The sequence below is a fragment of the Columba livia genome, chromosome 5 (genome assembly GCF_036013475.1).
Source record: "Columba livia isolate bColLiv1 breed racing homer chromosome 5, bColLiv1.pat.W.v2, whole genome shotgun sequence".
In the NCBI taxonomy this organism is placed as follows: Eukaryota; Metazoa; Chordata; class Aves; order Columbiformes; family Columbidae; genus Columba; species Columba livia.
In genome coordinates, this window is record NC_088606.1 from 44,144,978 (window position 1) to 44,168,264 (window position 23,287).

The window sequence follows — 23,287 nt, forward strand, 5'->3', positions numbered from 1 at the left end:
TGGGGTAGGTGATCTCTGTCAGAAAACCCACCTGTTTGGGAAGCCTGGCATACAAGGCACCTGGAGTTTCAATGTCCACAACCCCCAAGGCCTCAGCAGGAAAAGATGCAGACATCTGTCTCTGAAGAGACAATGGCTTTTCCTTTCCCGCTCTTCCCTCCTGGAGAATGAGACCTTGTGATGGTGCAGTCTGACCTCCTGCACAAAGCCCACCACTGCGCTTCCTTCAGTGAGCTCCTGGTTAAACTACAGTGTACCTCCGGCAAGAAAAAAACAAAACAAAACAAAACACAAGAAGAAATCCAGCTTTTATTTTACACACTGAGCTCCTCATTTTACTGCATGGCACATTTTGCAGCGCTCCCCTCTCACGGTCCTCCCTGAACTCCCTCCAACTTATCAGCAACATTCCTGCGCAGCACCGGCTGCAGCACTCGTGTGCAGACAGGAGCAGCACCTTGCACCGAGACAGACCCCCTCCTGTCCCTGCTCAGGATTTCCACGTTTGTGTCCAAGTACGGCATTTACTTTCTGACCACCATGCCCAGCTGGGGTTTCATGTTCAGTGCCACGGTGCCATAAGTAAACCATGTCTCTGAGTTCCACAGCTACGCTTCTTTTAAACAGCTCTAGGGATGGTGACTCAACCACTTCCCTGGGCAGCCTCTTCCAGTGCTTTATAATCCTTTCAGTGAAGAAATTTTTCCTAATATCCAATCTAAACCTCCCCTGGCACAACTTGAGGCTGTTTCCTCTCATCAGTTATTACTTGGGAGAAGTGACCAACACCTATCTCTTGATTAGCATCAAGCAAAAAAAACAGGTCCCAACTAACACTTCTAGAAATACACTACCAGCAATGGCTCTCCTTTTGTTGTCACACTGTGACCTCTCATTTAGTCATGTTTTTGTTTATTCATAGGATAGTTTGGGTTGGAAGAGACCTTCAAAGGTCATCTAGTCCAACCCCCCTGCAATGAGCAGGGACATCTTCAACTAGATCAGGTTGCTCAGAGCCCCAGACAGCCTGGCCCTGGATGTTTCCAGGGATGGGGCATCCACCACCTCTCTGGACTACCTGGGCCAGTGTTTCATGACCCTCTTTGTTAAAAATTTCTTCCTCATGTCTAGACTGAATCTCTCCTTCTTTAGTTTAAAACCATTATCCCATGTCCTGTTGTAACAGGCCATGCTGAAAAGTCTCTCTGCATCTTTCTTACAGGCCCCTTTTAAGTACTGAAAGGCTGCAATAAGGTCTCTCTGGAGCCTTCTCTTCTCCTGACTGAACAACCCCAACTCTCTCAGCCTGTCCTCATAGCAGAGGTGTTCCATCCTTCTCATCATCTTGGTGGCCTCCTCTGGACCCTCCCCAACAATGTGTCGCACATTGAATCACTCTAGCTGCTTATTCCCATGACCTGTACCACAACTCCAGTGCATTAAACAAGACATACCAACACTTTTACCTTTATCAAGCAAAATTACAGCAACATCAGAAAAATCACACCATGTTAGAAAAGACCTATTAAAAAAAAAATCTGTACAGACTGATTATTACGATTAACATCCCTATAAATGATGATCAATCCAATCTCAATCAGCTATTGAATTATTTTACTGGAAGCTAGCACCAGACTTCAGGTAGCTTAATATTCTAGTTTGTTCAGATTAGACTTGATCCTAGCTGACTCGTTTATGACTAACACACAACATTTTTTTCAGTCTAACTTGTTACATACACTGTTCCATGGAAGCAAGTTAGCCAGAACAGCAAAGTTAGAGCTGTACTGCTGTAGTAGCTGCTGTTTGGTAATTTCCCAAGCTACTACAACAGAGCATTATGCTGTTGTTGTAACTGATACCATCATCTTGTTTTTCCACTAGCTAGAGGACTCTCTTAGTTTCTGATGTATTTAAAGCTGCTTTTAATTCTTCCTAATTAGATTGCCAATTAGTTTCTCTTTCTTGCCCTTTCTCCCCCCCCTTTAGTTTTCCACAACTACAAGAGTCTAGTTCACATTCTGCACTTTTCACTCTTTTTTTTTTTGGTCATTTTTTATAGTTATGTTTGTTCTAAATATGAAGATCCTCTGAAGATTTCAGATGATGTGGAGAAGCACCATATAATCATAAGCAGAGCAGGCTCCTTGGTTACTGCTGAAGGTATTCCCAGAGGACACCCAGCCCCCCATGTGAGTGTCCCTGTGGTCATCAGGACAATCCCAGGGTGAGAAGGATGCTGTGAAGATCCAGGTGCTGTTTGCACAAAACATCAAGCCCTTTGGACAGCAAAGGCAGTCGTAGTATGAGGCACAATGCCCCTCAGCAGGCCCTGGACACCAGCGTGACTGCTCCAAATCCAAAGAGGAACCCCTGGGTTCACAGGCAGTGCCACACAGCCTCTCCTGTTTTCTTTACAAAGTGGGAAAGGACCTGTCATGTTTCTGTATGACACATGTTAAGATTTCCAGTGGCTTTATCATGTTTCTCACAATCAGGGAAGTTGAAAACACAAGAACATCTAAGCTGTTAATCTCTAATGCAGGAAAAAAACATCCAAATGGGGTTAAGCATGAACGAACCTGTGAATTCCTGTCCTCAAGTATGCCGTCTTTATCACTGCCCTTCTTGCAGTTATTAGCTAACAGCCACAGACTCTTATCTGTGTGGATCAGTCTCCAAACAGAGCTTTAATTTTACGTTTTACTGGCACGTTTCCCAGATTGGGACATTCTTGCATGTGAAACAGCCATATAGGAATCCATGCCCTCCTCAGCACACAGCTCCTTCACTTAGTTTCTCACTGTCGGCCTCCTGGAGGTCATCCCCTCTTCTTTTAAGAAAGATCTTGCATAGCTTGTACTACATTTTAAAGTGCAGGCCCATGGTGAAAGATGGACTTGAATTCACATGCTTTTTCTACAGTTGCATATTATTACCAGAAATAGTAATCTAGAACAGTTGGTTACTGATGAGCCGAGGAGGGGGAATAAAGCACAGCATTCAAGGCTCTGAGCTCCCCCCAAAAACAGCCACAAGAGACCCAGGCTGACTGTTTTCCCTGAGGTAAATTCACTTACCAAGGTCCTCAGCCACGCCAGCCACTTCAGGTCACTTTATGAAGTACCAGCTGGCTACGCAGCTCACGTTTTCACCCCATACAAACACCGAGCAATCCCACAAAATAAAAGGAAGAATCAGTTTGCTCAGAGGAGGGCTGCTGTCCACAGATGGACACTAACCCCATGTTCCACTGAGAAAATTGCTTTTGCTTGCACAGTTACCACAGAACTGGTTTAACCTTCCCCCCTGAAGTACAATGTTCCCAGGGGCAAAGCTGTCCTCTGCCTGGCATGTCCTGGCATGGTAGAGGCTGGTGGCAGGGCAAGACCTGATGACCTGCCTCCCGCTTGATGCAAGCCCAGGGCTCTTCCCCGACAGCCGCAGAGCAGGGCTGAATGCAGCCTGCACAGCTGGAGACAAGCTGGGCCAGTCACAAATACAAACCTAATTAGTGAAAATTACAGGGCACGGACAATGCAGGATTTGAGCAGAGACTGGGCTGTGACTAGGACTTGTTGAAATCATTGCCAACTACTCCACTACGGCTGGTAGCCACAAATTCACCAGAAGTATGAAACATTTTCTTTGAGTTTCGCATTCTCAAAACGCTGAAGGTCAGGACTACCGGAAAGATACCTGGAAGCACCACAAGTTTTGCTGCAGCTTTCTGAAGAAGCTTGGAGAGTAAGCTTCAAAACCATGAGACTTAGACTCATTTTACAGCTGAGAGTTCCCAGTGGTTTCCACAACTTGCTCAAGACCAGTAACTGAGACAACAAACAGCATCTGAGTGCCACAACACCAAGCTCCTGGTGTCATCCCGACCCCCAAAATGCTGGGGACAGGGAAATTCCCATTTGCCAATCTGAAACTCCTCCTGTCATTTCAACTGGATAAGAGATGTGTTCACACTGTCACTCTTGCATGGTTCATTGGAAAAAACACGGCATCAAAACCTGCCATTATCTACTTCAGGATGATCTTTTGAGGTCCCTTCCAATCCCTAACATTCTGTGTGATTCTGTGATGTTTTCCAGAGGGGAAGTAGGAAAAGAACCCCTGAAACAATCCCTGAACTAGACTTAAGTTTGTCTTATGGTGGCTTCTAGTCAAGGTAGATGATTTGACACAAAACTCTGCATCACAGGCAGTTCAGAGCATTTGCCCTTTCTTGATCCAAGAATAGGAAGGCAGCATCATGGATCAGCACAAATCTCTGCTAATTGGATATTATTTGGTGAAACTTCTCTACATTAAGTGTTGAGTAAGGACATACTTGTACAGCAAGATGCTACCCAAGTAAAGCTCCCATGAAGCCTGAACCTCCCAAACAGTGTGGTATACCACCAAGCCTTGGCAGCTATTGACTGCAGCTGAAAGAGTAAGCAAATGACTTGTGTTTTGAAAACACATTAAAAATAATTCCCTTGAACCAGAAATTTCTAATTTTTGCTGTATTTGGCTCTCTGTATTGATCTCACAGATTCATAGTTTAAGGATGGAAAGGAGAATTAGGTCAACCTCATCCTCTGTACATCATGTGCCCTCACCTTTTGCCTACAAACAGGACAAAATCTCCATGTGAGTCTAGCCACAGTATGAGAAGCCAGTACTTCATCAGAAGTTCATTTCAACTGTTAATCCCCATCACGGATAAGTTATATGTGAATCTCCCTAGTTCTGGGCACCAGTCAGCAGTTCTTCCAAAGGGCCCTGCAGCCTGGTGGGAAAGGCTGCAATTCCCAGCGTGTTGGGACGCTGCTTTGAGCAAATGGAAAGAATTGCTTCCCAGGTTAATGGCTGTAACAAACCTCACCATCTTTGGTCAGAACTGCCAGTTGCACTTCTTTGCCTTTGGCTTCTTCAATGTAAATATATACCTACATTTATGAAGTTAAAATAAACAGGCACAAAACCCCAGTACTAAAACAAGATGCTACTCCACCAATGCTTTTCTCCCCAAGGACAGAATAAGAGTACAACCAAGTGGGAGGTGTAAGCCTAGTTCCTTAAGGCACTACTGAAAGGTGTTTGGATAGAAATAGTGATAAGAACTGAATAAAAACACATACATGGGAGAGCTCCGGATATGTACCCATGCAGCATCCTCTCAGCTTTCCAATAATTTTCATCATTCTGTGTAACTCTTCCAATTTTCTCTACATTATTTTAAGATGCTGGCACCAGAAAGCCACACTGATACAAGACTGCATCTGAAATAAACACGTAAGGGTTACAGACATAAAACTACCTCATCACCCTGATTCATTACCTCCCCATTTGTGTGTCCAAAATCACAGCCGTCTTTTCCAGCACAGACCTGGCACAGAAAGCTCCCCAAACCTGCCTGCCCCTTCTGAGCCCCCCATCTGGGACACAGCCCTCCCTCTGCACATCACATTCAGGACACGCCTTTCCAGGTTCATAACTCTTCACTTGTCTGCATGAAAATGATTTTGTTTCAGTGGGTCCATTTACCAAACAAACCGTGTTTCTCTGTCCTGCCCCTATCAATAGCTACAATTCACAAAACTTGTTTCATCTACACATTTTGCCAGCTGTGAGTTACGCTTTCTTCTGCATCATTGAGTAAGTGTCAGGCAGAATTGGCTTTTCTCTTCCCGTCATTTGAAGGGAAGGGTCATCGAGTCTACTTCTTTGAAAACACAGTCTCCACATATCATGTTGCAGAGACTCTTCTGTAAAATGATCAAGCTCTAGCTTAAAATAGCTGTATTATTTGCTCCCTCGTCTCAGGCAGCAATGCCAGGGCCTCGATCTTTGGGAAAACTATTTTCTGCATTCATGTTAAAGTCAATCCACTAATGGTTGATTTATTAGCATGCTAATACTGTCCTTTAGCTTAGAGTATCCTTCATCCTCCTTACTGTTTATACTGCCACTTCAGTTTATTTATTGGATGCTGACTCTCTATCAATCACTACCTTCACTTCCTAAGCCACTCGTATTTTATTGATATTCTTTGGCATTACATATTAATTGGGTTCTCATGCCCTGAGTTATCTGTCTTATATACCTAAATATAGAACACCTACAGATCTTTCTTTAAACCAACAGTAAGCTTCTCAAAGGACAACATCAGACTTGTTTGGAAGTACAAGACACTTTCCATAACATCAGGTTTCAAGCAGGAACTACTTTATACCCCGGACTGGTATCATGCTACCCAACCTATCATTTCCTTGGCCATCCACTTGGCCATTTTCAGAACTGTTCCAAAGCAATCACTCTTCCAGTCTCCCGGATTTGCTGTGATGCACCAAGACTGATTAAAAATGAACGTCAGCAAGCTAGAGAACTCCTCTTGTTTATCTAGCACTCACTTAGTTTCAAAGGAATGTGCTTTCTCCTAAGCACAGCTGCCAGCAAAACTTTCCTTATACTGCAGGACCCAGGCTATGCAACTCCCATGCGGGTCCCTGGATCCCTGCTTATGGAGCTCAACTTCTGGACAATCAGCTTATCCTTTCCTTGCCGCTGGCCCAGATGGCAGCCTTGATCGCAAGCAAGCACACACAACTCAACAAAGGGAAGCTATGTTTGGGTCTGGAAAAGTCAAGTTTTTCATCACTCTTCTAGAAAGCAGAGATGTGAATTTACTGCCTGAACGACCTCCTACTTCCCTCTGCAGACAAGCAAAAAGGCTGGAGTGAGGAAGCGCTCAGCAGGCTGGGCCACCGCAGTGCTCCCACTCTTCTGCTGTGCTGGGAGAGGGAAAAGATGCTGGAGTGCCTTTAATGCTTTATAAGACAGGAGCAGGAAATTCAAGGCGCCCCAGTCAGGTCCCCACAGCCTCGCTGTGCGCCTGGGACCCGTCACACGGCACAGGGCACACACTTGCGCAGGCTGGTCAGCCTAAAAACCTCCGTGGGTGAGCGACACCGGTGATTCACATATTTGAAACTGACGGAGGTAAAAAGGGAAAGAGAAGGGAAGGCGTGGGGGTGGGCAGGAAGCAAACCCCAGACACTACTTTCTAAATAGCAGATGTGGCTATTCTGGCTAGCAAACTTCCACTTTAATTTCTAACCCCCAGAGATGGGAAATGATTCATGAAAAACCAACAGGATAAAATTAGCTGGAAGGCAGAGAGATAATTCATGCAACCCAACCGTCACGGGCTGAAGTGCCAGCACTACCAGCACTGCCTGGCATTTCAGCCTCCGGTGCCCTTCAGTGACTGGCACCCAGCCAGCAATCAGCTCCACGTATATTTCCTCAGTGTCTAAATTAGACCCTCTGGAGAGCACATCCATCTTTTAATGAGATGGCCTTTCACTCAACACTCTTCTAGAAGTTCTAGCTTTGACTTTTTTTTTTTTTTTTCCTAGTAAAAATACAAAAGGCTACCTGCAGTATTCTGCCTTTTTCTTCCACTGTTAAATGTTTAGTGGTGTTAGAAGGGATGGACGGACAGAACGGACAGGCTTGAACACACGGCCAAGCTACGCGTGAAATTCAAACTGCCCCATGGAGTCAGAAAGCTCCATGAATTTCACCAGAACACCCTTTTCCTGCACAAAGCCAACAGCACACTTAATGGTGACAGCCAAACGCTGGTCTGCTTTTATATACACTGTGATTTTTGTAAGACTGTCCTTAAATTCCGGCACATAAAAAGCACAACTTCACCCTTGATACAGTCATACGACATCCCTCCAAGCGACCTCTGGACTTCCAGAAGGCACCTGGCTGCTGAGCAATGCCCCTTCCCACCACCCAACTCAAAAGCTTCAGGAATCAAACACCAAATAGTAAGGGCTCTGTGGCACAAACACCTGTAGGAAGGTAGTCTCAGCTGCAGGGGGATCCTCATTCAGATGGGATTTGTGGGTACAGACACCAAATAAAGACGAATCCTGCTTTGGTACCACCTGTCTAGTTGGTGCCTGTTGATTTCTGTTGGGAGATGTTACATGATGGTTCCTCTATGTCTGTTACAGTGGTTTCACTCTACTTGGGCTTACAAGTGGCTCCTTTCTCTTCATTTGTTCAGCAATAAGGGAAATATTTGTGGGGGTAAACGAGCAGGTAGGAGCAAATAATATTTTCATTTGCTCCCAAAATTCTAACAAACTAGCTCAGTCCTTTAAAAGCACTAACAAACACCCCAGGCAGAACAAGACAAATCAACTGTCCCACAAAATGCAGAGGAAGCAAAAGCAAGAGACATATTTATTTCTCCTCATTTGTACCCTCTTGCAGGCCATTAGGGAGATAAGATCTCACAGTACAACAGACATTATTCAGGGCTGGTAAATCTGTCTACAGGTTAGGGGCTCATGTTACACCGCTTGGATGAGTACTGGTTGAGCATGGGTCACAACGACCCCCTTTTCCCTCGGCAGGCAGCAGTCCAGATACTCCCAGTGTCAGATCTGCCAAGAAATCAGATATCCGTGTGCTGAATTCACCACCATTTGATCTGCACGTTCCCTTCCACACAGAAAGCGGGGTGGTCAGATCTCGTATATCCTAACTCAGCTAACTACAAAAAAATTTCCAGAAGGGGCAAAGCACTTCTGGTCTTTCAACCCCTGCTCCTCAAGTGCATCTTCTACATAAAGGCATTGGGTTCCACAGAAATACCTGGTCTTCTATACTACAGACATTTTTAAAATGCTGATTAGCAGAAGTATGGAAAGAGCCCAAGAACTCATTTGATTCAAGTTCCAGAAGAAGAGGGAGCATGTCACAGTGACTTCATGTATGCAAGTCACCGAGGGACTACGAAAGTTCACTGACTACCCCAAAAGAATTCAAAAGCAACATTTCAACACCTGACTACAGAATGAGACCTAGTTTAAAAAAAAAAAAAAAAAACAACAAAACAACTAAAAACAAACAAACAAAAAAACCCCACACAAACCCAAAACACACCAAAAAAATCCACAAAAAAACCCCAAACAAACAAACCCCAAACCAATGCAAACAAATCAACCAAAAACAACCCCAAAAAAGCCCACAAAAAACCCCAACAAAACCAACCAGTCACCAGAGTTAAGTCCATCAGACCTTAAGAACGTATGTTAGCATCTGATTTACGTGGTACTAGCTCTTAACACATCCAGGAGACACTGTAAGTGGATCCATCCTCATGGAGGTACTGCCTTTCCAAGAGCAATGCAGCGCTAGCTGGTGGGATTCTGCACGGAGGGTCAGGTACCGCTGCACCCATCCAGCGGCCCGTCACCACATACACGATTTACAAAAAATTTCTCAAGGAAGAAAGCAACTTACATGCATATCATACGTAAGTAAGTTCTCTTCCCAGTCATGAAGGAAAGAGAAATCCAGTAATTAAAAAGCTTCTATTCTTCAGAAGTTTATTGATCTCATTTGAGCTCAAAAAAGACAATCTGCATGCCTAGGTGTGTTACACATGACAACTCTAGAAGGTATTTTATTGTTCACAAAACTATGTTCATGTCTCAATGGTATTGATTTTTCCTTCAGTCAGTTTCCAAGTGTTTTCACTAATTTCCTCTGAAGGGATAAAAGGACTAGACTCTGCAAACTGTGGCATATTTAGCATTCACATTAGCCTTTCCAAGCAAAAAGTCTCCAATTTAAAGAAAGCAGCAGGCCACGTGAAGTATTCCAGCAGTCTCAGAAGAAATTAAAAACCAAAAAACAACCAAACAGCAAAACCTCCTGATATACACAGACACAACCAAGTCAAGGTGTATCCAAACGAAAGGTGTAAAGAGGAACATGCCAGGAGTGGAAAGGTAATCCAAACCAAATTTATAACACCTTTCAAGGAAGATGCTGTGTACATGTAGTCTGTTCAGCTGTTTGAGTCTGCAGTTGAAGAACCACATTTAACCCCACTCAGGATATTGTGATACAGTTTATATGATACATTCTCAAACTAAAGCTTCATTGTACTAAAAAGGAATGTACTGGGCAATATTTTACATCAGTTATCAGCCTGGAAACAGCTGATGTCCCGACACCAGCTCCAATTACCAGCCTCTAACACTGTAGCAAGTCTGTGGGGCCACGGGCGCTGTGTGTCCACAGCACCCAGACCCACACTCAGGAGCCTGTGGCCAGCACTCCCAGCACGCAGGGACAACCTGGCTGGGGCACCTGGACAAAATGCTCAGAGCATCAGCTCTTGCTGTGCAAGGTGGGAGCACCACTGGCTCTCATGGGTAGCTAATTAAAGCAATTCCAGAGCTGCTGCATGAGGTAACCCCCCATATCACCTCCCATTCACTTTCACAACTCAGTGCTCATGCATCATCCCCAGTACCCACGCTCAAGCGTTCACCAGCAAAAGCTGGCCCCCAATTGACAGTGGCACAGGTCTGGCGGAGCCCCTGGCAGTGACAGTCCCGGCAAGGCTCAACGCCAACACTTGCAGATCCTTCTCTGGGACAAGTCACTACACTCAGTGTAAAACTAGCCTGGCTGCAAAGCCAGAGCCTCAGGAGGGGAGAAGAAAAGGGGCAGAGAAACTAAGCCATTTATCAGGGCGTGCTCAATTTGGATGACTTTTCTTACAGATACCCTTCTGATGGGCCCCTTATTGATGGCTGTCCGGGACCGAGGGACTGCATTGGAACAGCCTTCTGCAGTACGCATTACTGAGCTCTCTGGAGGCTGCCAGTTTCTGCTGCTCAGACCTTAAATTATATGTATAATGTTTTTACCTTCTGACTGCAGAGGAACTGTTCCGAGTCTGAAACACCAGTGTGCTGCCTGCCTTGCAGAGTGAGGAGGCCTTTGAATGACAGCTCTCACAGATACGAGCTGTCCTGCTCACACAAGTGGACCAACGACCAGGGTGCACAACAAGAAAGTTTAAGTGTCAGTATTTTTAATTGCTTGACTGTCTCTCAGCAGAAACAGAGGTTCTTGCTATTATTTGCAGGGTTTGGGATGAAAGGAGGAAAATTGACAGTGCTCGTACCACCTTCACTGACTAGCTGAAGTCCGAAGTCTACATGGTGAGGACAGTGACTAGACCTCTGAAAACCCACACTGTGTCACTCTAGATGACAAGTCAACATTTACCCCGTTCGCCTCTGCTTTTTTTCCCTCCTTGCTCTCAATCCTCATAGCCTTTTCTATTAGTAATGTAGTGCCTATCACGTGGTGGGAATTTTACAGAAAAACTTCTCTAACATGGAATGCTTGTGTTGCCCTCCTTACCAGGTTTCTTCTTCATCCACCTTGGTTGCTGACACCCTCCAAAGAAGCCACAGGACTTCTTTGTGTCTTCCATCAGTCTTTGTTTGGCTTCTTTTACCTGTAAACCTCCTCCCTTTCTGAAGCATTTTTCCCTCACCTTCCTCGAAGGTTAAACACAGGGTTACAAACCTGTCTCTCACCTTGTCCTCTCTGCTGTTCCTTTGGGAGGGTGGGCTTGCTAGTGGAATCCACTTGCATGGACAAGTTTAATTAGCAGGGATTCCTGAAAAGCAACATTTCACTACACAGCTTTAGAAGGATCATTGGTCTAGAAGCTTTATTTAAGAACACTTTCAGTAGCAGAGAAGAGGTCACAAGGAGAACAGAAGAGCCACAAACACGACAGCAAGGGGCGAGATGCAGAGCAGCAAAGCCAGCATCCCACGGCAGGGCTGCCCAGTGGCAGGCCAGGAGGAATTCTGCTGCTTTCCCGATGCCAGCTGATACTGCACACGCCGAACCCCTGACACCGGATATGCCTGTACCCCAAGCTGCTCTCAGCCCTTGGGACTGAAGGACTTGTACTCAGGTGAGAGCCCAGATCACAGAACCAAACACTGATTCGAGAAGACAAGCCAAGCACACCCAGATGCCTGTCCAACTGACTCCCGATTTCTTAAAATGCCAGAAAACTGCAATCCAAACTGAAGAATAAAAGTGATGTTTGCTTGTTTTGGCTTTCTTAGGAAAACCAGTTGTTCGCAGGTCTCAGATACAGACTATCCCAATACAAAGCAGGCACCAAAAATTCCCACCTGCCCTCACACCACTGGGAGCAAGAGTCATTACTTCTTACAGCCTTGTATCTTCAGATCACGTTTGAGAAGCTTATTTCTTCCTTCTGGAGGTCCCCCAATTAATCTACAGTATTATTATTTGATTGTCAAGCAAAAAAACTCAAAAACATTTTGTCTTTGGGACTATGTTTAGTCCCTCCATTCACACGCATGCCAACAACACTGGATTGGCAATAACAATTTTAAATATGCTACTCCAAAAATGTCGTCAATATTAGGCATTATTAAAAGAGCTCTGGAAATGGTTAGTAGCAAACCAGCAACAGAAAGGCTCTGCTAACAGCAAATTAAGAGTAAAAAAGACAGGTAAAAGCACGTACTTCTTTTGCACAAATGGACATGGGGGAAAAACTCAAAAAAACACAGCTTCGTTTGAGAATCAGCATGAGACAGAAGTTCCAACAGGAAAAAAAGAATACTAAAAAAAACCAAAAACAAAACCAAAAAAACAACAACAACAAAAACCCACCACCAAAAGGATAAAGTATACATGGTATACATGGTACTCTTTATAAAAGATCAAAGACCCCTCTTGCCCGGGCTTGTAATTTTTTCGCTCAATATACATTCTTTATTCTGATTCCTGACTCAGAGCAGCAACTTCCACTCGCTGCAATGCTTGTGGCCCCCTGATCACAAAGCCAGCCTCTGCAGCAGAGGAGATCTCCCACTTCAGGGTCCTCTTGCAGTGTTCATGGACAATCCTACCCATTTCAGGTAAGTCCATCACTTTCCAGCAAGGAATACAATCAAACAGCCTGCTCACATCCCATCCCAGTAAGACTGACCTCGCCTCAGTACATCAAAAATAAGGTTTCAGACAAGTCCTTGCTTTTGTCCTTAATATTTGAAGACAGGTATTACCCTCAGAATAATCCTTCGCCTTAAACTGTGAAAGAAAAGTGCAAGTAATTTCTACCAGTGGCCAGTAAGGCTCACAATGACAGCCTCCCATAAACCGGCCCAGAAAGCACTGTGTTCCACGCATGGTTCACACAGACGCTAGAGGAGCAATAGGCCACTCTCCCGAAACCAGCCAGCTCTGCAAGGCCAGCACTGACCTTGGAGCTGCCGGACCTCCCTCACATCCCTCAGCCAGCCAGAAGGAGCAGCAGCTTTAGACACAACTCCCAGGCAGGAGGAACAGCGGCTTCCCCTGGTCCTGCTACTCCACACTGGAGCGGGATCGGTCAACTCAGCATCCAGCCAAGAGCCAGCGCAACCTTCAGCATCTCCCACGGCTACCTCAAATCCTCCCAGTGAGCGGTTCCAGCTAACCAGCCCTTCCCTCGCTAACATGGTCCTTCCACCAGCCACATCAACAGTGCTGACACTTCAGCTCTTCGCAGACTGCAAGTGATTCAAGAGCCTTACGTTGCTCAGCCCCGTGCTAAACTATTGTTTTTAGAGCAGGAGCACCTTTGGTCAAAGCGCTCCTTGCAAGAAGCAACCAGCCATCATCTGAATACTTTCGTTTCCCATTGCAGCCTGCACTTGAAAGCAAAAAATGCACTGTCCTCATCAGGGATGTGTGTCTATTGTGGGGTTTATACACAATACATTAGAAAGTTGAAACAGTCATTTCCCTTTCCATTTTCATTGCTTATAATCTTGGTGATTGCACAAACGGAAATTTAGGGGACATGAAGCCCAACCCAGGCAGTGTGCTCACGCTCTGCCGGTCTTATGGGGAGTCAAACCTCACCAGCGGGACCAGATCCAGAAGGCTGCTGGATATTTGGGGCTGGGGCTCCTTCGCTGCTCAGTAAAACACTGTGTACACCTGCAGTGCTGGAAAATAACCCTTTCTTGTGGTCAGGTCAGTATTTTTTTCTTTAAGCTGGTTCTGCCAGTTCTCCTCCCGTTAATGAGAAGCATTAATCATTGGAAAAAGAGGAAGCAACATCGAGCCAACAGTTTTGCCCACGGGCCAGCTTTTTTTTTTTTCACGAGATCTGAAACGGGACACTGGAAACATCTTCCTTTTCCCTTTGGAATACACCAAGGGATAGAGGAATGCGGTTAAAATGAAATACATATATAAACGGCACTCTTCTGGAGCATTTGCAAAGAAGCGGGAAAGACTCGGCAACTTTAAAAAATAAATAAATGGGAAAAGGTCGCAAGTATGCAATTGGTGAAGTTTTTCCACGCGAGTAAAGTATTCTGGCTATGCTGTGCAAGGGCAAGTTTTCCGGTGCACTCTGCGACGCCCCCGGGAGATGTCGCGGGCACGACGCCTGCAAGCGGGACGCAGCAACCGCGGGGTTCCCGCCGCCCCGGGCTTCGCCGCGCCCCGCTCCGCCGCTACAGCGGCGGAGCGGGGCGCGGCGAAGCCCGGGGCGGCGGGAACCCCGCGATAGACGTTGCCCGGCCCCGCTGAACAAGCGCCCAGTGCCGCGTCCCACCAGCTCCCGCCACCCCCGGGGAGAGCCCCGCGCCGCCCCGCCCCCGCGTTCCAATGTGGCGCGCGCCCGCCCGCCCCCGCCGCCGATTGGCCGGCGGCCGCGTCACTCGGCCGCCCCGCTAACGGCCGCGCTGAGGGAGGAGGGGGGACAAGGAGGGGATGGGCGGGAGCGGGGCGGCGGGGACAGGCCGGGCCCAGCGCCGCCCGCCCCGTAGGGGAAAGAGGGGGAGGGCGCTACCTGTGCCCGCGGGTCGCCGCCGCCGCCCCGCCCGCTGCGGGCGCCCCTCAGGCGGGCACCACTCGGCCGGACCCTCTTCGTCGCCGGCCTCGGGCTGGAGCGGGTTCTCCCCCCGCCCACGCACTTCGCAGCCATTTTCGTGGCCACCTTGGCTACCAGCGGGGCTGACTCACCTCGGCGCTGCGGGCGCGGGGGGCCCGCCTCGGCGTCCGGGGGCCCGCTCCGCCGCGGGAAGGGAGGGGAGGGAGGGGGGAGAGCCCGGTTGGCTGCGCCCTCCCTCCCCGCCGGCCCCGCTGGCTAGTCCCAGGCGAGGACGGGTCCCGGGGCCGGGCCGGGCTCGGCGGAGGCGGCGGCGGCTCCCTCCCTCCCGGCCGTGACCACCATCTTATTAGCACAGGAAATGACATGGAGAACGGAAGAGAGGGGCGTTCGGGGGCCGAGCCCGGGGACCCCCCGAACCGGGGGGAGGCGCCGCCGGCCCGGCCCGGCTCTCCCGGGGCCGTGGTGCTCCCTCCTTCCCTCCAAATACCCGGGCTGGAAAGAGAGGAGGTGGGGAGAAATAAAAACCAAACCCCAAAAGCTGCACAAAGCAGAGAAAAAAAAAAAGAAAAACAGAAAAAGCCGAGCGAACCCAAACCGGCCCCGGTTCCCACCTCCTGCTCCGGAGCCTGAGAGTTCCGCGCGGAGCCGGCGGCGACCTGCGCCCGCCGCCGGCCAGGGGCTCGGGGGGGCTCTTAGGGACAACACCGGCCCGGGCGGCCCGCGGGGGGAGCCGCTCGCAGCCGCTGGGCTCCCCCCGGGCGCTGCCGCGGCCACCACCTGCCGCCGGCCGGCAGCCGCCGCGGCGCCCCGCGGAGCGGGACCGACCGTCCGCCCGCGCTGTCGGGAGCGCCCGCCTCTGGGGGACGGCGGTGAGACCTGCCCCCCGCCCGGGGACGTACCCCCACCGGGCGGGGGAAGGGGCTGAGTGGCCCTTGGGACGGGCCCCTCTGCCAGCGGCAGAACCCCGGCGGTGCGCGTCTCTGATCGCCCTTGTGCGAGCAAAAAGTGGGTGTGAAGACGCGGTGTTTCCCTGGCGCTCAGAGCTCGATCGTATTTCAAATTACACCCTACCCTCCAAAAGCAGCCCACCCAACAGCAGCAGCAACAACAAACCGTACCCCTGAGCTCTCTGCAGAAATTACAGGCAACATGACGGATGACAAAAAGTAGGCATAATTTAATAAACAGAGGAAGCATGTCTCACCAATAAAACAAATTCAAAATAAAACCATCTGCAAGCATTAAAATTGAAACAAAGCAAACTGTTTAGCTGCTTTGCTAAAAGAGGCACAGTGGGGGGTAAAGAGAGGGATGGATAAATAGCCATAATTTTCCAGTTCCTTTGGTTGACAATGGACTTGTATGCAAACAGGGCCGTGGTGACAATGTGCATGCTTGGATACTTGGACTACTTCCCTTTTTCTGAAGCCCTGAGAAATACCCTTTTCTGCAGTCCCAAGAAATGAATTTCTTTCCTAATATCCTGCACCCTGAGGTGTCTGCCATAAAAGGATGGAGCGGAGAAAAATCAGTGAGAACACAAAGTAGAAAGGGATGTAGCCCAAGCAAAACAGAGGCCCACTTCTGCCATGCTGGAGCTGGTTTTGCTGCCATCACTGAAAGTTTAAGGGGTGAGAGAACTTCACGATAGGGTCTTGATATATCACTTAAGTCAGCAAAAGGTAATATGTCTGGCAAAACAACGAAGAAGGTAGACAACTGGGGTTCAAAACAAGCTCACTTTGCAAAGGCAGCCGGTGTGGCACAGATGATTATTCTGAAGTTCAAATGAGTGTCATTTGTCAGCTCTCCAGCTGTGGTATGCTTTTTGTTCCTCCTTTCTAGCCTCTCAGGAGACAATTCCTACTCGGAAGGTAAGCATGCTGTGTAATTTTACCCCGTCCAGTAACCGTAGATAGATGGACTTTGAGGCACTTGCACTTGCCTGGGCAAGACATACCATGAGCTGTCAGCACCTTCAGACTCCTCAGAAATATTAGAGATCCAAATAGAGCTGCCCTAGTTTGCAGTTTCTGTGTGTGTGCTGAAATGTGTTATAACACTGGGCTGGCAGCAAGTGCGACAATGGGCTTGTAAATATGATTGATGAATGAACCAAGAGAAAAAATAGTAATTAAAAACCTAATAAAAGCCATGGAAGTAATACAAATGCACACTGAATGCCATGCTAATTTGGAGTAATAGTTTTGTTGTAGCTGTTGGAGACTAACACTGTAAGAGCAGGCTCAAAGGGAGACATAAAGCTTTTATTTATAAAGAAAATTAAATATGTAAGTGCAATATAAATAACAGCTATTATGTCTCCTTGCAAACATGGGCATGCTAATTTATTGGGAGAGAATTGCTTTGTCTTAATGTGTGCCTGTTATCTCTATACATTCAATAGGTGATAAAATCCTTGCGAAGAAGATTTTGTGCCTGTTCTCTCTAGAAACTAGTTACGGAAGGAACACAGTGCAAACTTGTACTCTTTCTCCAAAAATCTTACCTCTGGGGCTTGGAAAGGCTCCCTCTTCCTTAGCAAACTGCTCCCTCACTTTGTAAGAAGACATAGGATTAATTTTTTGTAATGAGTGCTTCAGCACTTTCTTCTTGTGGGGCTCACTAGTGTTCAGCCCCCACCCCATCACCCACAGCAACTCCCCTCTGTCGAGCTCTCAGAAAAAACTTTACAAATGGCAACTTCAGTTAGCAATGAGGTAATTAGGTGTCGACTTTCCAATATTAGATTGTCAAATCTGTTCCTCCACAAAATGCTGGATGGTCTCCCAGAGAGGCAAAAGGGTGTTTCTACTGACACTGAGATTTTAGCCAATGGTATAAAAAATTATGCATTGCAAGATAAAACAGAATCCAGCTTGTTGACAACTACATTTAAATGGTCTTCAGAGATCAGGATGCTGGGCGTCGGCAGGTACCTCTGCCAACTGTAAAGTCCAATCCCTGCAGCAGAAGCAACTGGATGTATTTCGCGCAATGAACATGTAATTGCCTGAAAACACTCGGTGGCTGGAGCGCAACAGTGCAAAGAGGGGGGAAGTCAGGACCTGTGCTGCATGGGGGTGGTAGGGGGCTGCCTCACCTGGGGCTGTCTCCAACAGGGTGCTCAAGGAAGGGTAGGAAAGCACCCAGGCTCTTCTGCAAGCCGAGATGCACAGCAGCCATCAAATTGCTGAATATTCTCTTGTTTAAGATTGTCAACATCCTACATAACCACATCAATACCAAGAGGCTGGTGTCTGCTTCCCAGGCTTTGAGGAATGAGCTGCTTGGGCCAGACTGCCTCTTCCTCCAGGAAAGGTCGCTCGTTGCAAGCAGAAGGGAAAAACCCACTGGCATTACCCAGACAACACCTTTCCTGCACACAGAAAGGATTCAAATCTGCGGGATCATCGTACCGATGCTCCCAATCAGTGTGAAGTTAGCTGGCTCTTAAGCCTGCTAACCACTTTTTAGCATCAAAAGCACTGTTTGGAAGCCACACCAAAATTAGGGACATTTCTGTTCCATATAGATGGGCTGTTGGATGGCGAATTGGAATATAGATTTTTCCCTTTGAAAATCTGAAAACATCCCACAAAAAAAAAAAAAAAAGAAAAAGGAAATTGCATGACTGAGAAGGAAGCTTGGCCAGAAACCCACAGTTACAAATGACTGGAGCAGGGTGGGACAAACCCTGTAAGAGACACAGGGGAAGAGCTCTTTGAAGAGCCTGTAACTGCCGAGCTGCAGCTTGCATTTATTTCTGCCGTACAATAGAAGCATCGATGACCTTTACCCAGTAGTGCTGTGTCTTTTTCTTCATCGTGCTATATAAGTCTTTCACCATTATCGGTAGAAGAAAATGAATGCTTTAGCAAAGCAGTGCTCTCCGCACATTTTATGGACGTCACTGGATTAAGCCTGAGGAACCATCTCCCAAGGAGGGTGAGTTCTGTTGGAATGCAAGAAACTTGTGGGTGCAACCTTCTCTCCTTTTCTGTCTTCTCTGGGCGCTGACAGTTGTGCTACTGCCTGCCAAGCTGGTTTTGAGGTAACCTGAGCCTACTCACCCCCTGGACACAGAAGCTCTGGTGCTAACAAGGAAAAGGGACAGTGGGGAGGGTGAGACAATCCTGCCTGGGGTTTAGATCAGGTATGGACTCTGGGAATGCTGCAGAGGGAATTTGAGGGTATGGCTTGGCGATAAAGGTTCATGGTGAAGCCAGTGGGTAGAGCAACAGGCACAGTCCCTTAGGTTGGTGCTGTTGCCCTGAGGCGGCTGACTAACCCAGCAGAAAACTAGCCAGAACCAGTAAAGAGGTGGTGGGAGCGTGCAGTCAGTGGGCAGGAGGAAAACCAGACCTCTTCCACAGCAACAACAAGCCGCTGGCTCAGCCTCGGTGTCCGCATCTCTGGGGCAGCTCTGGCTTTGGGAGCTCCTGCTCTGTGGTGGGTGGCTGCTGCCCAGGCTGCCCAGTCCCAGCCCTGCTGACAAAGCTGTTTGCAGGCCATGAACTGGAGCAGACAGCTGAACCCAGTTAAAAATAATCCACCAAAAAAGAAGAAAGCTGCTTAGTTATCGTAGTATTGGTGCGTGCATGTGGATTGCCTTTTACCCAGATCAGCACCCGTGTCTCAGGCTGCGGGGATGGCAGTAGGAATAAGCATTCAAACCACAGCCAGAAATGCAGAGATGAGATGACCTGCCCAAGACCAGTCCTGAAATCTTTTGAACTAGATGAGGCACGTACAAATAATACCTTTTTCAAACACTGGGGTTTAAGAATTTTTGCTGGTGTGTTTTTAACAAATAATCAGAACTGCTTTTCCGTATGAAATGGTCTCTCTGTAGCTGGCCCAAAGACTGGAGGCTGAAGAATGTCTCCGCTCACAAGCACTTCAAAACTCAGTGGTTTGTTTCTAGGCATCTGTCACATGTTTTGGCAGTCCATAGGAATGTGCACTTCTGTATATCACAAGCAGCTACCCTGTCTTGAGCCAAATAACTTGTGTTTAACTATAAAGCTGTCTTTAAGAAAGACACCGAGTTCTGACCTGAAGAAATTGAGAGAGAAATAATTTCTCCTTCCCTTTGTCCTCCCCCTCCTCATTCTGAACATGGGCTTGAATTCCCTGTATGGATTTGACTGCATCCACCTTCTAGACCACTGTTTCTTTTAATGTTTTTCTTTATACTTAGATACATTCTTGATATCTTCTTCTTGGTAAGATACATCTGTGCTGTAGTCTAGTAAACCTAAAATATTTATTTCTGGATAAGCTAACGATTTATTTAAACATCTCAACAAAAGACTTTTTTGCCAGACCTTATATTGTTTTCCTGGTTTTCCTGTGAACCCTGCTCTGTGTTTCAACATCCCTTTTAAAATATGGTTGCCTGAACTGCCCCTGGCAGCGTGGGGTCCACCTAACAAAACATACACATATATACACACATTTCTTCCTTACTGCTACACTTTCAGATCACCCTAGTATTTTGTCCTGTCATGGCACTGCAAGTTGCCCATGCACTGTTTGTCCTTTTGTCCTTTCCAGAGCTGCTGTTACCCAGGGGATGTTCCATCACTTCGTGGGAATGGCTTGTGCCTGCATCGCCGTGATGGCACTGCCCGCAAAACCCCTTTCTGGGAAAGGGCCCATGCTTCTGGCATCAAGCACTCTCAGATCAGATAGCGTAGCACCTCCTCTTCCCTAGCTCACTGATCTTAATGTCACCTCTGAATTTTATCAGCAGTAACTTTAACTTTCTGGTCACTGATTGAAATACTGAATAGGTTAGATGTAAATATTCCTTTTTGGAAAATCCCACCCTATCACTTTTTCTGTTTGCTGGGGATTCTCCACTGACATTTTAGTTCTGAGATCCAAAAGGAAATGCTTCTTAATCTAGCTGATGGGTGCATTATTAATACAAATCATGCTATTATGTATTAATTAAAATGTCACCGGGACTAAGTTAGCAGTTTTCTGTAATTATGATAAAATGCACATTATTCCTACCCTGGGGGGTTTCTTGGTACAAACTGCTTGCATTGGCTTCCGAGCAGGAGAGAAAATAGTTCTTCTCTTATACACTGTTCAGGATATGCTAAATTTGAGTGCGTATCCCAGCTGCTCTGAAGATGCCGCTTCCATGCAGAGAGTGTAGCAGTGCCTTGCCTGACCCAGCCAACTGCCCGGGCTCAGCCCCATGTGTGACCGCAGGTCCAGCTCAGCGCTGGGCACTGTTTGACAGCACACTGAGCCCACGTTTGCTTCCCTCCAACTGCACCCCGAGCGCTAGGACCCCAGTATCCTCTGCTCCTCTGCCCTATGGGACCAGCACATCACCGAGAAGAGAGCCGGGAATGCTTCCAGCTCCCTGCTGAGATCCACGGCATCGTCTGTGATGTGTGGGGAACTCCAGATGCTGCTGTGTCCTTTGCTCGGCTGCATATCCTCTCCCGGGGATATTTATCAGTTCATTACTAGTTGTTTATCACTGTACCTTTGAGGCTGAGCTCCTGAGCACGGAACAGAATTTGCAAGTAGTTGTTGTTGCTCCAGCCCAGGTCTTGCAGTACATGTAGTAGTTTTGTGCCGCATCGACCTCTGCTGAACCCTCTACCTGCTCTTCTTACCAAGGAGTCACAGCTACTCCCTGCTGCTTTTGGGAAGGCTGAGTGAAGGCTTGCTTCATCATGAGAGGATGGCCCTTGTCAGGCAGCTCTTGCATTTTGTCTTTAAGACAGCCAGACTGAATGCCTCCTGCACACATCATTTATTAGTATTTCATTTTATTGGGGGGTGAGTGCCTTACACTTCCACAAATGCTAACGTGGTACATTGCAGACAGTCTGTGCTACAGTTATCTATTAGCTGTATGTTAACCTTAAAAGGCTGTTTTATTAAAATAAGTAAATTCAGCTGCACAACCAGAGCAGAGAGCTCCAAAGGAAACAGTTCCAGCAGAATTTTGCAGGCAGAGGCTCTGCCATTCACTGCTGCTCCAGCATATTATGTTACCAGCACTACACCATGAGAACACGATCTATAAATCTCAGAATTCTCTTCCAAATTAGAGACGTGTAGATCAAATTTAGCTCTGAAATACAGCTTTATTTAAAGTAATCAAATACATCTACATCAAATAAATACTTCTGTGTGGTTTCTGAGTCCTGGAGAAAATAAGGGATTTTTGTAGCAAGTAATTTGTCTCCTGCTTTTTTGCAGTCCAAACCATTTCGTGTTGTTCTAATGCATCAGAGTCTGAAAATGATTGTGACTGGAAGCTAATAATAAACAAAAAGCAAAATGACTGTCCAGACCTTATTGTCTGTAATGAGAAGAAAATTGAATATAATTATAAACCTTTGATTTTTTTACTAATCTCAGCTGCTGATAATGGTGTAATTGAAGATAATCAAATTGCTTTGTAAAAAGAGCATTCACTTAGGAGGCAACACATTGCACTTAACTACAGTACTGAAGAATGCAAGAGAAACAGCCTTTAATTTTGCATTAAAAACAGGATCTGAAGAAAAACAGTAGTAGGGAACTACAGTGTTGCCGACTCTCATGACACTTGGTATTTTCCCTAAAGCTTCTGATTACATGGGTTTCTCAGCTTTCATTTTAAAAATAGTGCTTTCTTGTCCTCTGGCTAAGAGGACAGAAAGCCTGAGCTTAGGTACAAAATATTTGAAGATTCCTAAGACAGAAGTAAATAAAAGGCAGCCACCTTTTTATTATTGTTTTAAATGTCATGATTTTAGAGATAGTTGTGGCTGCTCAGGGGATGGCTTTTTTCTTCTGAACTCTCCAGGCTAGAAGTGCTCCTGCCTAATGACTGTGTTTAAGTCAAGAACCACCTATGTGTGTTCTGCATTTGAGTAGCAGCTGGGTCATCTCACAGTCTCTACATCTTCCATTAATACATGTAGTAATAACAACTAATACAAGTAACAATAGTGGCTATGGTGAAGGGTATTTTTAAAGCAAAACAAACTTGTTTATCAAAAGCATGAACACGAAAAGTACAGAACCTGTTCAATGTGAAGAACTCCATGAAAAATGTCCGACTGAGAGGAAAACAGTGTTTCCATGGGTAAGACTTGCATAGATATTTCAAAATCCATATTTTCTGAAAAATGAGAAAATATTATTTTATATATTATATTATTTTCTAATTTTCTTCGCTTTTTCTTTTTTAGCACTTGAGCTTCATTTTTATGTGTGTTTCACATTGTATAAGAAGGAGGAAAATGCCAACTTGATTTTTTAAATGATTTTTTTTTCAGTGTAAAATATCATGGTTTTGCCAAGTGAAAGCTTTAGTTTCCCCAAAGGCTGAATGCTATTTTCTTTTGGCTAGTAACGTTTTAAATGACTTGCTTATCAAAGAAAAGGCTGTTTGGCTAATAGGAAGCAACAAAATTGTTTTTAATAACTATTTCAGTAAAAGTAGATACAAACTAAAGATGAAATTAGTAAAAGCTCCGGAATTTTTCTTTC

General features: G+C 46.5%; 1 protein-coding gene across 6 annotated transcripts in view; it reads right to left on the minus strand.

The window, feature by feature from the left end:
- Nucleotides 1–15,639, minus strand: part of PRDM11 (PR/SET domain 11) — a 45,083-nt gene extending 29,444 nt beyond the window's left edge. The window contains exon 1 of one of the 6 annotated variants that reach the window (XM_065064742.1): nucleotides 15,382–15,639. Coding sequence is in view for 5 of the 6 variants with exons in the window: in XM_065064743.1 (XP_064920815.1) it covers nucleotides 14,902–15,135 (234 nt within the window). In the remaining variant the exon portion in view is untranslated. The other 5 variants (XM_065064743.1, XM_065064739.1, XM_065064740.1 and 2 more) reach the window with 5 other exon arrangements.
- Between the last annotated feature and the right edge of the window lie 7,648 nt (nucleotides 15,640–23,287).